Source organism: Chaetura pelagica, unplaced genomic scaffold, assembly GCF_000747805.2.
Source record: "Chaetura pelagica isolate M959 unplaced genomic scaffold, ChaPel_1.0 scaffold199, whole genome shotgun sequence".
Lineage (NCBI taxonomy): Eukaryota > Metazoa > Chordata > Aves > Apodiformes > Apodidae > Chaetura > Chaetura pelagica.
In genome coordinates, this window is record NW_009970714.1 from 873,882 (window position 1) to 892,381 (window position 18,500).

General features: G+C 40.1%; 1 protein-coding gene across 1 annotated transcript in view; it reads left to right on the forward strand.

The window, feature by feature from the left end:
- Nucleotides 1-18,500, forward strand: part of LOC104396197 (sodium channel protein type 5 subunit alpha-like) — a 34,097-nt gene that overhangs the window by 6,097 nt on the left and 9,500 nt on the right. The window contains exons 6-16 of the mRNA XM_010006014.1: nt 528-749; nt 3,568-3,625; nt 4,838-4,979; nt 5,465-5,662; nt 6,583-6,762; nt 8,554-8,680; nt 11,478-11,716; nt 12,047-12,247; nt 12,953-13,306; nt 14,998-15,435; nt 15,733-15,853. Coding sequence (XP_010004316.1) covers nt 528-749; nt 3,568-3,625; nt 4,838-4,979; nt 5,465-5,662; nt 6,583-6,762; nt 8,554-8,680; nt 11,478-11,716; nt 12,047-12,247; nt 12,953-13,306; nt 14,998-15,435; nt 15,733-15,853 — 2,280 coding nt within the window. The remainder of the gene's footprint in view (nt 1-527; nt 750-3,567; nt 3,626-4,837; nt 4,980-5,464; nt 5,663-6,582; nt 6,763-8,553; nt 8,681-11,477; nt 11,717-12,046; nt 12,248-12,952; nt 13,307-14,997; nt 15,436-15,732; nt 15,854-18,500) is intronic.

The window sequence follows — 18,500 nt, forward strand, 5'->3', positions numbered from 1 at the left end:
TTTTTTATCACAGTCATTCTTATATCCAGCTTTTCTAGTTTCTTCACAGATTACCAATGTTGAAAACTTCATTTGAATTGTGCATATCATAGAGCCACAGAATTGTCATGGTTGGAAAAGACCTCTAAAATCACCAAGTCCAACTGTTCACCTAGGAAGATAAAAACAAAGAAACAAAGAAAATCCAACCTCAATACCCACAATGCCCATTAGAGCATGTCCTGAAGAGAATTACTCTTTCTGGACAAGAAAAACTTAACTGTCTCTCTTTCCACACCCTTGCCTCAATGTTTTACAGGGATTAAAGGTACATCTGGAAATTGTATGGTCAATAAAATGAAAGGAAAGAAAAAATATTCTTATTAATTACTCTCTCATCCAAACTATAATTGCATTACAAATATATTTGCCATATACTGTCCAGTAATTTAGGTACATTGGTTGTTACACATTGTTTTAACTCTAATTGAGTATGACATGAATCTCAGTATTTCATCCTATATTTCCTTTGTGTGTTGTCTCCCTAGGACTCAAGATCATTGTAGGGGCACTTATCCAGTCTGTCAAGAAACTTTCTGATGTGATGATCCTGACTGTTTTCTGCCTGTGTGTCTTTGCCCTCATAGGCCTCCAGCTTTTTAAGGGCAATCTAAGATATAAGTGTATCAGGAACTCTACTGAGTCTCTTAATGTATTTAGAAACCCTAACAAAACATGGGAATCCTATGAAAGTTTTCAAAACTATACAGGTAATTTTACTCCTTAATTCTTTTTTTTTAAGTGATAAAACAGACACAGATGCACGTGCATGTAACCACTGCTGTAATTTATATTGATGTTTTGCTGGTTGATATCTTGATTGCCAGAGCAATTTGCAGGCATCCAGGAAAGCAACCCTTCCTTTCATTATAAGAAACAGCACTCCCAAGTTTTCCAGTAATATCCAGCTCTCTTTCCCAGAATGTTATGGCAATAACTGAAACATGCATTAGCTCGTTCTCAGCTGTAATTCCCCAATGTTCACCTTTTACTACATGCATCTTCATTCTGCTGCCAAGTGAAGTGCTCTTCAACTTGGAACAGAGGAACTAATTTAAGGGTCAAAGTTATTTTCTCCTTCACAATCCTGTGTATCTGATATATGTGATGTACATTTTCCTTGTGTAAGATACATATAATACACCTTTCATGTACACTTCTGAGGCTGGTGTTGCAAGGATAGAGCAGAGATCTGAGAACATACCAAAGCATTTTCAGAGGAACAGCAACTGTAAAAAGTGATTCAGAAAGAAAAAGCGTCAGTGTACTTCAAAAAATATGCTCAAAGTAAACAAACAAACAAATCCCCACAAAAAAACCTATGCCAGAAATATGAAGAAAATCTCCACCAGTGAGTTCAGACAGAGCAGCTCTTACAGAGGGAGAAATGTTGAAATACATTCAAAAGCCACACAGGATTACCCTTAGTATATATGTTGTGTGGGAGTTTTGTTGAGACAAGATTTCTTGAATAACTTCATAGTCTTGGGTAAGAAAGCCTTCATAGAAAAAATTTTTTGAGGAAAAACTTTTTGCAGGAAAGCATCTTACTTGCCAAAAAAACCCAGACATAGGAAAAAAGTGATATACATATTAAAAAAATACTGATTTTCTGTGCTGCAGAAACAGGAAGCAACAACATCTTTCAATTTCGTTTTGTTTTTCCTTGTTTTTCCTGCTCTGGCAGGGGGGTTGGACTAGATGATCTGTTGAGGTCCCTTCCAACCCCTAGGATTCTGTGATTCTGTGTTTCTGTGATTCTCATGGAGTTTTTTTGCTTTGGCTTTGTTTTTTTGTTTGGTTGGTTTGGTTCGAGTTTTTTTGTTTTGTTTTGTATTGTTCCAATGCAAAACATTGCAGCTGCATAAAGGCAGTGACTTGCAGAAAGTGAGACTCAAAGAATTACAAATCTGTGTTGCTTCCCAAGTCTTGTTTACATTCTGTGCCATCCATATGGTATGCAAGGAGATTTGCAATGATGCCAACAGCAGCAGGAGTGCCCATAGAGGTTTAATGAAATCTAGATGACTTTCCTGCAGGATTTATGACCCAAGCACTGTAAGACCAGTTTTCTATTAAATTATTTTGTGTATGTTTTTTACGGGCTGTTCTGGTCCTGACTTTGTGCCAAGTTCCCACCTCCAACATAGAGAACTCCATGTTACTGCAGTTCTCTGAAGCCAAATCACTGAACATTCTGAAACCTTTTTGTCAGTTTGTAGAAGAGCTGTAACAAATTCAGGTGGAAAGTAGCCCAAATAGTGACTCATTCCTTTATGGTGTATTTACATGGTACAGTACAGCTGATACTAAAGACTCCTCTGGATCTGAATGTTGCCGACCTACACAGCTGAGGTTTGAAAAGCAGCAAGAAGACATGAGACTTCCCTTGCAGCTGAGATAAGAAACCTACAGCTTAATGGGGCTAATTAGCTATTAGCACTAAAGCTATCGCTTTTAGTCTGTTGCTAGCTCAGGGAACAGAGTAACTTGTAGTAAGAGAAAAGAAGACAGGCTGAGAAAGTTGGGGTTGTTCAGCCTATAGGAAGCTACAAGGAGACCTTATAGCACCATCTAGTACCTGAAGGGGCTACAGTAATATGGAGAGGGACTTTTTACAAAGGCTTGTAGTGATAGGACAAGGGGAAAATGGTTTAAAGCAGAAGGAGGGTAGATTTAGATTGAATATTAGGTAGAAATTCTTTCCTGTGAGGGTGGTGAGACACTGGAACAGGTTGACCAAAGAAGTTTGGGATGCCTTAGCCCTGGAAGCGTTCAAGGCCAGGTTGGATGGGGCTTGGAGTAACATGGACTAGTGGGAGGTGTCCCTGCCCATGCAGGGAGGTAGGAACTAGATGATCTTCAAAGTCCCTTTCAACACAAAACATTCTGTGAAAGGTCAAAAAGGTCACAGCTCCAGCATCCTAATGGAGAAATCCGTATTTCTCAGCTAAGCAGGGTTAGGACCTGCTGTTTGGCTCAGCAGAGCAGTGACATGACATGGTGGATATCTACAGGGCCAAATAGTTTCTCTTTATCCTAAAAAAATGCCTGTGTTTTTATTGCCCATTACAATCAGGACAGGTCTGTGTTGCCCCAAATGATGTTTGTACCCTGTCCTGGAGAGGGTTAATTGCTACGGGCCAAAATTGTGTCAGAGTTTGTGCTAATGGTTGTCAAACCAGGGGCTGTGCTTGAGTTTGTGTCCTCCAATTCTTTATTTCCTTTATGCAGATGTGGCCAAGATGACAATATTTGTAAAAAATGTCTGATTTAAGGACTGAAATTTGTGCATACACACATGCATGTTTATAAGTGAGGACAGGGCATCTTGCAATCTGGTGCACTGTCTATGAGCGTGGGGATCAGTCTCTCTCTCCATAGTGCTCATTTCCTATTTGCTACACAGCAATTTGTCTTAGATGTGTATGAACATACATTGATTACTCATCACTACTCATATTAAAGAAGTTCCAGGCTAGAAAGTACATTGTTTTAATTTTTTAATTTTTTTTACCTTTTTTATAGCACACTTTGCTAAGAAAGGGGGCACCTCAGATATTTTGCTATGTGGTACTGCTGCTGGGTAAGTGCACTTAAGAATATTTCTTGTTTGGAAGTTTTCTCTGCTGCAGTGCTTCTGTGTTTGCTCAGTCATAAGAGGTGAAAGCAGAAATGCTACATTTTCCTTGATTGCAGAAACAGGAACACAGACAAGAGAGAGCAAACAGTTGGACCACTGAATATTTTTAGAGAATGAAGTTGGCTTACTCAAGTCTCAATTCCTTTGAGCCTTTCCAGAAGTGCTGTCTTAGTCTTCCCCATGGATAAATAAGTGTTGTGGTTTAGGTCCAGCTGGTAACAACCTGGCCATTCCCCACAGTGGGGTAGGGAGGAGAAAATCCAGCTCGTGAATGGAGACAAAGACAGGGATGTTTTTGCTCCCCAATTAGGGTCATGGGCAAAACAGACTCGGGCAGGAAAAAATAAAATCAATGTAATTTATCAGAGCAGAAGAAAAAGACCCAATCAAATATCTTCCCCCCACCCTCCCTTCTTCCCAGGCCCAATTTTCTTCACTCCTGCCTCCCCCTCAGTGGCACAGGGGATGGGAAGTGGGGCTTCAAGATCAGTTCCTCACATGTTGATTCTGTCACTCCTTCCTGCTCCACCACAGAGTCCCTCCCATGGTAAAGAGTCCTTCAGGATCCCTGGCCACATGAGTCCCTCCCATGAGGGGCAGTCCCTCAGGAACAGACAGCTCTATCCTGGGCTGCTCACAGAGTCACAGCCAGCTTCCCTAATCAGTGCAGTCTTGGCCAGAGGCAGGGCAGGAATTTGAGCCAGGGGAGCTTCCACCAAACTCTGCCACACTGACCCAAAACAATGAGAGAGCTGAAGGCATGAAGAACTCAGATGTAGCACAGCACATACACCCTCCTCTCTGTAAAGGCTCATGAGTGTTAAGCTGGGAAAACAAAGCCTGGATTTTGGAGAGCAGGTTTGGGCAAGAGGGAGATGTGGCTACTTTGCAGTGAGGGGCAGGGGATGAGGATTGGTGATGAGGGAGTTCTCCTGGGCTGGTGGTCTCCTCCAGCCTGTCTTCTTCCTTTGCTACTAGGTCATGGGTGCTGCTTTTCCCATCCCACTTTCCAGCCAGTACTCCCTGGAGTAGAAAAATTGCTTTACAATCTAATGAAATGCAGAGCTGAATAATAATCACAACCCTCACATAAACTGATGTTTTCCTTGAAATTTGCACTGTTAGAAGAGCTTCACTTTTTATTATTACTTCTAGGACCTGTCCTTCAGACTATGTGTGTAAGAAAATTGGGCCAAATCCTGACTATGGTTTCACTAGTTTTGATACATTTGGCTGGGCTTTTCTCTCTTTATTCCGCCTGATGACCCAGGACTACTGGGAGCGTCTGTACCAGCAGGTATCAACTTTGTGCATCAGGTCAGAACTGATTTTCCAGGGACAACAACAGCAGAAGCACAAAATGTGTAGAGAAGACAAGAATCCTCAAGCAAAAGCAATAGCTGCAAGTCATTGAGTCCACATCCTCCCTCCTCCCTTCCAGCAAGCTGTGTCTCCTTGAAAAGGGATGCTGAAGTGTTTCCCAGCAGTAGTTCTGCCACCCTGCTGGTTTAGGGACCTAAAATACATTGCTAAAAGAGTCATGTATTGTCTTTAATTAATATAGCAATGCATCTTCAGTCATCCTGAGTTTGTTATCAGTGATCCATAGGAGATGGTACAGAAAGAGGGGGAAGAAGGACCAAGGAAGGTGTATTTCCATTTACCCTCCCTAAACCATTTTATCTAGGAAGCTGAGTGCTTCTAAAGAATTTCAGAGACACTTTGAAAGCCTATTTCATGGTTTATATGGTAATTTTTATCTCTGGGGTGTCTTGCTTACAGACCCTCAGAGCTTCTGGGAAGGTGTATATGCTCTTCTTCATGCTGGTCATCTTTCTGGGCTCATTTTATCTAGTCAATTTGATTCTGGCTGTAGTGACCATGGCATATGAAGACCAGAACAAAGCCACCATTGCTGAAACTGAGGCAAAGGAAAGGAAATTTCGGGAAGCCATGGAATTAATACAGAAGGAGCAGGAGGTATGTAAATTATGGCCTTGCCAAGCATCAGTCTCAGGGCCCTGTTGTCAGTCCAACAAGATACCACATCACTCCTTGTGTACAGCTGGATATAGCAGCTGGATATAGCAGCCACTTATGGGAACAAGAGCCATTCCTTGTTCAGCTGCATATTTTTCCGGTGAAACAGTGAATTTTCTTGTGGATAATGACCAATAAGTTCTGCTGCTACTGTAAGAAAAATAATATTTTGAAATCTAGAAAACGAAAAATTCCATCAGCCAGCAGTTTGAAAAAGAAAACGTAGTTGTTTTTAATTTTTCCTTATATTTTATCATTGTGGACTGCTGAGCAGAGAAATATGCAGTAACTCCATTGATCAAATGCATTCATTCTGAGCTAATAACCTATTGCAGTTGAATGAATGTCTCTTGGTAATTTAAATGGCTTAGAAGCTTCTGGAACAAAAATACTCCCGTGTTATGAAATTATAGTCCTAAATTCAGTATGGGAAGGAAAGTCAGCCACAGTGGGAGTACAGTCACAAGGATCCCTAACAAAAAGACAATTTTAATATTGGCTGAGCATTTATTTGGGGAAAAGAATGTGTCCTATAGCATTATTTTCAAACTGAGTATTTTTACTGCAAGCAAATCTGCCAGATGAGGAAGAGGAGCTATAATGTGATTATTTTGCCCCTGGCAGGACCAATATATGCAATCATGTAACATCCTGCAAAAAGCAAATTGTTTAGTTCTCCATATGCTGAGAAAATTCTCTCCTCTTTCTTTTAGTGTTACCACATCTTGGAAGATTTTAAATGAGTTTTGTAAACTGCAGATTGTTAAGGAAAAATAATTTAGAGCAGAGAAGTGTTTGCTTGCTGCTTATACCCAAAGCACACAGCAAAAATATCATCCTTGTTTTTGTTCTAATTTCAGGCACTGGCTATGAAAGGAGTGGATGTCTCATCAATATGCTCCTTTGACACCGTTTCTCTGTCTACCAAAGAAATCAAAGAAAGAAGCAATAGGAAAAAGAGAAATAAGTCCTTGGGAATAGAAGATAATGAAGACCAACAATTTTCCAACTCACAGTCCACAGACATTCAACGAAAGTTGGTAATCTATTGTCTGATCTGAGATCCTTGCAACTTTTCCAATTTTAATACTAAAATAATTTACTTGAAAGCATAAACTAAACCCCACTAAAAGCCCTGATCACTCTTAAGTCTTAAAATAAACAACATTTTGGGATAAGGAAGAATCATATGTAAAAATTAATTTGAACAGGAAATATTATAAATGAAGGATGGAAATAAAGTTATAATAACAATTAAAATACATTTTCTATAACATTGAGAAATAGAAGAATGTGAATGCTTATCAGATTTTGACTCTTGCACCATTGTTCTCTGTTAAAAATATGTTATTTAAAGTATAAAATAAAACAGCTACTACAGCTGGTAGGATTTTATTATCTACCTTTTAAAATCTAAGCATAATTCTTCCTGAAGAATCTAAATCAAATAAGAGTTTTGGACTTGCAGAGGTTGATAAGAAATGTTATAAAACTAAACGTTTATTGCTTCCCAAAATCTCCTCTATGTTATTATGACATTCTCTCTTTATTCCTTTTCCTGGGCTTTCAGTCTCTGCTTGGCCTGGGGCACCATCCCAACACAAAGAGGATGAAACGCAGAATTAGCCAAGGGACCGTGTTCAATTTCCAAACACCCCCTTTAGAAGTTGATTCCAGGATGGATTTTGGTGATGAGGAGACCTTCATTGCTGAGGAACATGAAATCCAGTGTCGGTCACTGCCAGTCACACGGATGGGACGACGTTTCAGTGTCCAAAGTCAGATGAGCCACAGCTCTCAGCCCTCTACCCCAACCAGCAAGTGGGCTGCCCCTGACAACTGCAGAGGGGGTGGGTTGATGATGGAAGGACGAAGCAGCAGGCTGCACAGTCTAGATCCAGTGCCTTCTGAAGGGGTAATGCTTTCACCAGTGATGGAGGATCCAGGAAATGGTGATCTGGTAAGCAAAAGATATGAAGTATATATTAATTTTTTTTTTCTTTCCCTGTAAGTGGCAGGTTTTTCTTGTTTTAGGAGTGTCAGTGAAATGGTGAACACTGAAGTCTACTGTTGTGGCAAGTTAGCTGTCATAGAAAATGTTTTTAATACTCTGATGGATTGCTGAAAGTTGGAGTTTGCTGTTTCAGCATTCCTGTTATACTGGCACAAGGTGACCAGGGAAGTTGTGGATGTCCCCTCCCTGGAAGTGTTCAAGGCCAGGTTGGATGGGGCTTGGAGCAACCTGTTCCTGCCCATGCAGGAAGGGTTGGAACTATGTGATCTTTAAGGTACCTTCCAAGCCAAACCATGCTGTGATTCTATTATTAGCCCTGTTTTTCTGCCATGCACATACTCTTGAAGGATCCTAATGCTGGAATGACAAGTCACCAGAGAGTCTTTTTATCCCATGCACTGCCCAGGGAGGTAATTTTGAGCAGTACCTGTAATTCCTTTCTCCTTCACAGCACCTTTGGCATCACACAGAAATTTGGTCTGGAAGTTTCTCAAGCAGGTAGAGATGCCCTTCTACCAGTTCATTCCTCATCTCTTTCCTTTTCCATTAGTCTCTGAAATATTTCCTAGGCCTGTTTCCCCTCATACACTGGTTTCCAAGGTTCGTGCTTGCCCTGTTGCTTGCAGGATCCATTTACTGTAGCATTATTACTGAGGAGTAGGACCTTTGTTCTCAACATCTATTACATCTTGTAAAAAGGTACATTTATTTGGCTGCATGCCATTGTTCCTATTAACTTTCACAGTTACCCATCACCACATCCTACTTAATTTTCTTCCTATGGTATCTCCCTAATCATGTTTACTACTCTAAGCAGCCAGCTGTAAATGATGAGAGGAGCATGATGCCTTTGCCTCCTCGTCTATCAGTGGAGTACATTAATGAGGCACTTCAGAGACAAAGGGCAGCAAGTGCAGTCAGCATAATTACCAGTGTCTTGGAGGGTAAGTGGCTCCTCATTATGCTTATTTCAATCCTAAGGTAACGCTAGCACGAAAGACCAAAATGTCAACACATTTCTGAAAGGTTAACAGAGATGTGTAAGTGTGTAGTTAGGAATTGCATTGTTAATTTGGCTCTTGAAAAAAAAAGAATGCATTCCAGTCTTTATGTACTGGAATGCATCCTTTGCCTATTGTGAAGTCTTGTTTTGTAGGACAGACAGTGAAGGGGATTGAAGTGGGTGGATGGGGTTTTTCTAGCATCTGAGCTTCAGGGCTGGAATACTGTTTTCTCTTCTTTTCTACTCTGACCTCGTAAGACCACATCTGGAGTGTTGTGTCCAGTTCTGGGCTCCCAAGTTCAAGAGGGACAGGGATATACTGCAAAGAGTCCAATGGAGGCTATAAGGATGATTAAGGGACTGGAACATCTGTCATACGAGGAAAGGCTGAGAGACCTGGGGCTGCTTAATCTAGAGAGGAGAAGACTAAGAGGGGACTTTATTAATGTCTATAAATATCTGAAGGGTGGGTGTCAAGAAGGGGCCAGTCTCTTTTCAGTGCTGCCTGTGATAAGACAGGGGAAACAGCACCAAGTGACAACACAGGAAGTTCCACCTCAACATGAGTAAAATTTTCTTTACTGTGAGGGTGGCTGAACCCTGGGACAGGCTGCCCAGAGAGGCTGTGGAGTCTCCTTCTCTGGAGACTTTCAGGACTTGTCTGGACGAGTCTTTGTGTGATTTTACCTGGGTGCTCCTGCTGCAGCAGAGGGGTTGGACTTGATCTTCAGAGGTCCTTTCCAACCCCTATGATTCTATGATTCTTGACCCTGCAACTTGTGATATGTCATTGGCAGAGACAGGCATGCAGGATGCCAGTGATAAGGTTATGCAAACAAAAACAATTGCAGCAATTCCTGGGTTTTGAATATTCAGCCTCACTGTTTAATTCCGTTTACTTCTCTTTCCATGTGAATTTTCTTGGGAGTTTTATCGCTGATCGTTGTTTTGATGACTGATAGTTTTGTTCTAGATCTTACTGAAACATTTCAGCCCAAGTTTTTCAGGATGAGGAAATCTGGTTTTGTTTTGTGGGTTTTGTGGGTTTTTTGTTTGTTTGTTTCTGTGTGTGTGTGAGGGGTTTGTTGTTTTGTTTTGGTTTTGTGGTGGGTTTTTTTTGTCCCTGTTGAGAAGCAATATCACCAATATTTGGACCACAAGTATGGGATTTAGCAGGGGGGGTAACATTGTGGCAGGGAAGTCCCTTTTCTTATAAATATATATTTTAAGTTTTTACTGGGAGAATCACCATTGCAAAATATCCAGCAGAGCCCTCCTTTACTCTCCACCAAAGATCTGGATTTGTTGCAAACTTTCAGCTGTGACCTGGGGTGGAACAGGACTTGTAGCTCTAAGTGGCTGTGGATTAAACTGAGAAAACAGGCATCAGAAAGGGGAGCAGAAAATTATTTTGCTTGGGACCAGAACATCCGTTCTGCTGGATCCACCCTGTACACACAAAGAAGCAGCATTATGATCTAGAAGAAGAGAAGATAAGGGCTAGAGCTGGAGTGGGGTTGGGTCAAGGTGACCACATTGGAATAAGAATTTTAGGGTGGAATCTGAGATGTGGGTCCAGAGGAGAAGAAATTTAAACTAGGAAGAAATAAGAACAAGTCCAACTAAGAAAAGGATGTGGGTCAGATCCGGATCATCTGATCTCTAAAAAGCATTTAGGTCTCTGAAAACTTTGATAATAATTTCTACCATGCTTGTAATTACCGCTAAGTAAGATCCACTTTGTGAATGAATTTACAGAGAACTTTAGCAGGGTTAAAAGTACATTGGAGGCCTTGTTAATGTTGATGGTGAAGCAAGAAAGGCTATGAGATTTAAATTTGACCATCGTGATGTAAATGACAAAGCCAGAGCAGCTTCTGTCCCATGTTTTACTCTAGAAATTGTGAGATGTGGCAACTTGCATCATGTGGGAAATGGCAGGCGTGACCTTCCTGGTAGAAAGGGGCCTGAGGCCAAATGTCAGGCACTGCAGGCTGGATTTTTCTCACTTGCAATCAGAATTCCTGTGGCTGCCATTAACCCTCTAGATTCCCTTGAGAGCCAAAGGAGACAAAAAGATGTTGGGTGTGACAGAGCCAGTGTCCTAGACATTTACATGAGGATAAGGTGAAAAGTGCTTTACCTCCTGTAATGGTCTACAGGACAGGACTAGGGGAAATGGCAGGGAGCTGAATCAGGGGAGATTTAGGTTGGATGTCAGGAAAAGGTTTTTCACTCAGAGGGTGGTTGAGCACTGGAACAAGCTCCCCAGGGCAGTGGTCACAGCACCAAACCTGCCTGAGCTCAAGAAGCATTTGGATGATGCTCTCAGGCACATAGTGTGATTCTTGGGGTGCCCTACACAGGGACAGGAGTTGGGCTCAATGATCCTGATGGGTCCCTTCCCACTCAGCAGATTCTCTGCATCATAAACATTCGTATTTAGTCAGATGATTGTAGTACAAGCCTAAGAAAAATTAAACCTGATCCAAAGGCTTTTGTGGTAAGTTCACACGAATAAATTTTGAATCCAATATTGTCTGAATTTTATCTTAATATTTATTAGTTGATGTAGGGACTACATGAATGGTAGAACGTGCAGGGAGGTTTGGGGGGGTCTGTGTGAGAAGTGAGATTTCCTTTTCCTTCTCTGGTCTTTTGAATAGTTGAAGTTCTTATTTCACAATCTTGCCCAGTAATAACTACTTCATTATAGTGAGGTTTTCTTTTGCATTTAGAACTTGAAGAATCTCAGCGGAGATGCCCACGGTTCCTGAGTGATTTTGCTTTCAAGTATCTAATTTGGGACTGTTGTCCACTTTGGTTGAGAATCAAGAAAAAAGTGACTGCTTTCATAAAAGATCCTTTTACTGATCTCACCATCACTCTTTGCATTGTGATGAACACTTTGTTCATGGCACTGGAGCACGATAATATGTCACCTGATTTTAAAATGATGCTCAAAGTAGGCAACTTGGTAAGCAAATTCCCAGATATTTTATATCAAGGATTTTACTGATGGGTGTTTTCACTTAAGACATAAAGAGCAATTGTAAAAATTAAAGATGAGCAAATTCTGCATTTATAAACTCTAAATTTCTGTCACCGAAAATTCCCAGATGTTATTAATACACTTTTAACACACTCCTGAGGAGGCAGAAAACAATCCTATTTTAATTAAAAGTGCATGAGAAGCTCATAAAAAATGAGTTTTGTTGTCCATAAATGTTATTTGTGGGAACATGATCTAAAGATAAGAAAAATTCATGACTGCTTTTAGGCTGATGTCACTGTTTCTTTGTCACAGGTTTTTACAGGTATCTTCACTGCAGAAATGATCTTAAAAATCATTGCTCTAGATCCCTATTATTATTTTCAGCAGCCCTGGAACATTTTTGACAGTGTAATTGTCACGTTGAGTTTAATTGAACTGAGTTTACCCAGAGACAAAAGCAGGAAGAAAAGCAAAAAAGGAGGAACCCTGTCAGTTTTACGATCCTTCAGACTGGTAAGATCTCATGCTTACTCAGTTGTATCAAACATTATGTTGTAAATATGACAGAGAACATTTCTGCTTTCTGCAGTTAGGATACAGGAATTTTTCTTTTTATTTTTTTCTCCTCTTGGCGCTTGGATTAAGAAACACATCCCCTAGTTCCTTGTGGTGTTAGTCAGAGTTTAACGATCTATTTCTTGCTTTTGAATATGCTAAGAAATATTCAGACATGTTAGAAACTGGACTGAAAAATAAAAATCTAGGACAGGAAACTTAAGGAAAAAAGTGTCAGAGTACAAATACAGGAAAAACAATATTTATAAATAGATGTAAAATGATATTTAGGTATTTGTATCATGTACTGTGGACCAATTAAGGTTGCTTTACCAAAATATAGACTCCTTGTATAGTAATAAAGCAGCTGGTCTCCCAGCTTTGATCCTTTGGGTAACAAAGACACTTACCAGTGACTCAAGTCAGCCTGGTCCTTTACTAGGGGATTAATTTATGTTTGCAATGTTGCCCAGTTAAAAATAAATAATAGTAATAAAAAAATCTGTAAGTACTTTAGAAAAAGTTTTAGTGTGGTGGTGCCACAAATATCACACTGCTGGAAAGTTTCAGAATATCTGTAAAATGTTTCTTGCAGGATTTGAACAGTACAAAGGTGGGTTACATCTACTGCTGTCTAACACCACTTTTTGTGTTTCTATACAGCTGAGGGTCTTCAAATTGGCAAAATCCTGGCCAACCTTAAACACTCTAATAAAAATCATTGGTAACTCCATGGGAGCACTGAGTAACCTGACCCTTGTCCTGGCAATCATCGTTTTCATCTTTGCTATAGTAGGGGTGCAACTTTTTGGGAAAAGCTATGGGGAGAAAAGATTTAAAATAGACAAAGAAGGCCAGCCACGCTGGCACATGATGGACTTTTTCCACTCATTCCTTGTTGTCTTCCGGATTCTGTGTGGAGAATGGATTGAGACCATGTGGGACTGCATGGTGGTTGCTGAGCCATCTCTGTGCCTGCTCGTCTTTCTACTGGTCATGGTTTTAGGAAACTTAGTGGTGAGTTTTCCAGTGTTTTCTTCTTTTCATCCTGTCCGTGCTGGAATCTTCTTAATTGCCATTCAATCCACAAAAGGGAGTTTCCCTAAACAGAAGTGGAAGAGTTCCCTGTGTGTGTTACAGTCTGCAAAAGCCTGTTTGGCATCTCAGCTTTGAGCCACCATCCATGTTTTCACATTTTGTGTGCTTTGCACACAGCATCACTCAACCTTTTCATGTGACAATGTGACAAGGAACATCTTTGCAGTAAATAGAATGTAGGCAAATATATTTCTTCACAGCTCGGGATTTGGATGTAAATAATGAGTAAGGCTTATGGCTTAACTCCTGGAATTAATGGAGTTAAGTGCTCAAGTTGTTCTGTAAATCAATTTTTGCAATTTTTAATTTTTTTTTTCAAGATCTCATGGAAGTATTGAATTCTTTATCAGCAAATGGCAGAATCTACATTCCTAGTACTGAAATCAGAATTTTCTTTACTCATCTCTAAGCATTTACACCCAAGAGCTGTGCCATATGCTGTGGCTCATGCCCGACAGTCTCAACCACCCACATTGGGGCGTAAGGGGAAGGCTGCCTTCATAGTCCTGCTCTCTCTTCTCTTAATGCCCAAATAATGAAAATCTTGTTTCAGTAGCTTTGTTTCTCATGTTATTCTTATTCTCATCTATATACCAATATTCCCTGAATTTAAGAAACTGCTGAAAATAAATAAGTTTAGCCAATCCTTTATGGGAACTGTGTGTTCTGTGGCTGAATCCCAAATGCTTGGGTTTAAGTCCCTCTTGTTCTACACCACAATGATCAATTTCAGTGATGAAATGTTGTAACTGATATTCTTATCACATATTGTTAACTGTCAAACAATTAACTGCTTGCCTATGCCCCTTGTTTAAGCTTTGTTATGTCCAAAGGAAACAGAGGTATCAGAGAGTGGGATATATTCCAAGCTAAAGTAAATAACTAAGACAGATGGGATGAATTGGTCTCTGGAGAGCTAAGGTTCTCCACTGACTGTGGTCTCTGGATGACTCAGGGGTGCTACCTGCCCAGTTCTAACACTATAAAAAATTAAGATACATAGATCCAACCTCAAACAAAACATTAGGGAAAAAAATTATATTCTTCCATTCCCTTAACAAATTAAAAATGTAACCAAAAAAAGGTTTTTTTTCAGTTCTTCTCTTTTATTGTACTCCAAATCAGAGAGGAAGCCTCACTTTGGAGTTCTCTTGATTTTCATTATTGTGACAATGTTGCAGATTTGATGGAATTACTGGGTCTGAATCTGATCTCACACAGGACTTTGGAAGTACCTCCAGAGAGGCCTGATTTAATTCTGGTTTGGAGAAAGAACAGACATTATTAAACTGACAAGCTGGGACTGTATCTTTTGTTTTAACTTTTGAAAAGTTGTTTTGGCCAAATAATCACTTGGCATGAAGTTATCTGTTTTAGCTCCTATTTTAAATAACTTTTTTGGAGAAGAAGGTCATGGGATCATTGGACTTCCTGGGAGAGAAGTTTACTTCATCAGTAATAGTGTTATCAGTCATAGTCATTCCATCATCACCTTGTTTTGGTTTGCTCAGTAAGACTGAACTTTGGTATTAATCTGTGTTCCTCAAAGTTAGATTTCTGGATGCTACTCTCCTATCTTTAAGTATTTCTAATATTTCAATTACTTTCAGGTTCTTAACCTCTTCATTGCACTGCTGCTGAATTCCTTCAGTGCTGACTCTCTCCAGACAGCAGAGGATGACAGAGAGTTGAACAACCTTCGAATCGCCTTTGCTCGGATTCACAAGGGATTTCACTTTGTGAAGAGTGTTACATGGGATGCCTGGTGTGGAAAGCTCAGGCACATCAAGAAAGCACACAAGAAGAAAATCAATTTGACTGCACAGAACCCACCTGGGTTCAAGCAAGAGGAAACAAAAAATCATAAAGAGAAGTACGATGATGAATGGACTGAGAAAACTGGGGACAGATCCTCAGGTCTTGAAGATTATGTTACCAACCCCAATGCATTTGTTTGTGTCCCTATTGCTGAGGCAGAGAACATAAGTGAGGGTTTTGAAGATGAAGATAAGCTGAGCACATTTACAGACACAGAATATAGCAAACAGGTAACAAATTGATTTCTTTGTGTTGGAACAGTAGTGTGTGCATATAGGCAATTAAATGTGGTTCATGTAGGTAAATACTGTAATGATATAGCTTTGGCACCTATTTGGATGCACCTTTTTTAACTTCTAGGCTCACACACTTTTAAAATCACAAATTTTGTTCCATTACCAACACTACTTGAAATATTAGTATGTAGCCATATTTCAATGTTGAATATTATTTGTTTACCGATTAACTTAATTCATTTGGAGCTGAATGTAGAAAGAATCAGTACCTGATCTTATTTTGCTTGGTAGCTGGTCAGTGTCAGCCCCTCTGAAGGCAGCACAGTGGATCTGACAAACCCTGAAGAGCTTTTGAGGAAGATTCGAGAGTTTGCTGAAGACTCCAAGACTCCAGAAAAATGTTTTCCAGAAGGTAAGGCTCTCGTGGTTCCACTACTGGGAAGTGAGAAGAGTCAAAACCTGACTTGCTTCTCTAGTGCTGCTGAGTCAATAGGGTGAGATTATTTTCAGTTAGTTTTAGTTATCTGGAAATTGGACATCAAGTCCAAACCATTCCCTGTCCCTAGTCAACAGAGAGTTTGTGGCACCTGAAAAATAGAGTCCCTGTTTCCTTAAAAGTCATGGGAACTTATCCTAACTGGGACCAAGGTGATGGTGCAGACCCACCCCCCAAAAATGAGATTATCACAGAGAAGTGAGATTAATTTCACTCTATTGGCAGCATCAAGGTTGCTTTTGGGAGTTAACAAAAAAGAATTGCATGTGATCAGATCTCACCTGGTAGTGGCCACTGGAACAAGGCACTTGGCACATCTAATTTTCAAATACTTTGAAAAAGTATAAATGTTTATTCCCTGAATAGCATTTCATGAACAATCTCTGTAACAAAGAAAGGAGTGAAATAAGCAGAGAGAAGCTGCTAGAATGAAGCTGAATTTCTATAGTGTGATAATCAGGGAATCCCTTCCCAAATCATTGGACAACATCTAGCTTTACAAGTTTTTACGGGATGTGTTGAGTACTCTGGTGTATTCCTCCTACCCAAACCCCAAACGTGTGTAACAACGTGGGGATTTCGTGAGGCCCAAAGAAACAGCTCTTGAGATTTTTCTCAAATACCTGTCACTACTGACAGGGGTAATCACTGCACTCCTGGCATTCATGGTGAGAGAACAAACTACAGCAAGTCAGTTCATAGACTCATTTCTTCCAAGTGTGTTCTCTTAAATGAACTATAACTGTGGCAAACTTCTTCCTCATGCTCCAACTTTTCTTTGCTTGCCCAGTCAACCTTCCTTGCCACCACCATTTCTGCCCATTCTCTGAGTTTTCCTTGATTCGGTTCTTTCCACTCATTCAAACTTCCATGTACCACAAAAGGATTAGGAGGGTCTTCTCCAGCCTCCCATACCTGGAGACTGGTGGCAGGTACTGATCTTGCTTTCCTCCTCTGCCCCTAAAGGCAGAGCTTTTCTCACATCTCTGCCTTCCAATTCAACCAACTCTTCCTGGATATTTTATTTGATGGGAACATGGATAAATCAAATCTGTTTCTAACTACTCCCATCCCTTCATTGCCTTCATTGACCTGTTCTACAAAGCTGGCCTTTTTTTTCTTTTTTTCTCTGTGCCCTTTTTGGGTCAATGAAATTTCTAATGTGCAGTTTTAGGACTGAATCAATATAAGTGAAACATGCAGAAATAATTTGAACCTGGGGAGGTTCATTAGCTGAATAGAAAGTATTTTCTGGGTAGCATTAATACACATATATATTTTTATTATTATGCTTTCATAAATCCTGAGAGAGAGCCACTCTACCTATGTTACAGTTTCTCCATTAAAAAGCAACAACAACAATAACAACAACAAAACAACAAAAAACCCCCCGAAAGACAAATATCACACTAATAAAAAAGATGCCAGATTTCTGAACTACTGGCTTTTTTAAAAAACTATTCTATTGATGGTACTTCTTGCCAGTAGAACTATCACAGTAAAGCACATAAAAATTTTTGTTGTTGTTGTTCTTCTCCAAAGAAGAAATGGGAAACATCTTGTTTTCCCCTCTCTAATTCAAGGCTGAAAGGTGCTTGCTGTGACCAAAGAATTAAAGAACCCAACTGAAGGTGGAGCAAATCTGTACCTAACACAGATTTCTGCACACAGAGTCCTTATCTTGTACCAGTGTCATTTCCTGCCTCATCACAAATCCCATATCCACATTACTGGGGAAACTGGGATTATTGAAAGAAAGATCACAATTATTTTTGCATGATATACATCCCCTTATATTTATGAGTTATATAATGTGTGTATAAGATATTGTATATATATGACATGAACATATTTTTTTTGTGATGGTGAAGGACAGAAGCCTTCTGACTGATATTTTTTATGATAATGAAGACATGAATTAGCCTAGAGCACACAGCAAGGACAATGTTATCCAAACATTGGCAAAATTAATAAGTTATCAAATCCAGAATTTTGTAGTGGGGTGGTCAGGAAACATTAGGTGCCCCTAGTGTCATTGTTTGTTATAAGAAACAGTCTTGTGAGCCTGAAAGATGTCTCCTTCTGTGACATATTCTTGCAGGGCATGCATTTTGAGCAACCTGGTCCAGTGGGAGGTGTCCCCATGGCAGGAGGGTTGGAACTAGATTTCTAGGGTCCCTTCCAACCCAAACCGTTCTGTGAGTCTCTATGATATAAAATCACTCCCCACATTCAGAACCAAATGAATAAATTGACAGACCTTGCAAGGCAGGTCTATTGCTGCAATATGTTGTAATACTGAAGACAACTGTTTACCTTCTCTGTCTCTGAGCCTTTTTGTTCTAGGGTGTCTTGTCTCTTCTTTCCAAAAAGACAATGTCGTGGTTTCTTTGGGCCCAACATGATAACAAAAGGAACAGCCCCATGGCCACTCACTCAACACCACACACACTCTGGGATAAGGAGGACAAAGCTCCTGGGTTGAGACAAAGGACAAGGAGGGTTCTTCACTGATTGATGTCCTGGGCAAAACAGGCTCAACTTGGGAAAAAGAAAATACTAA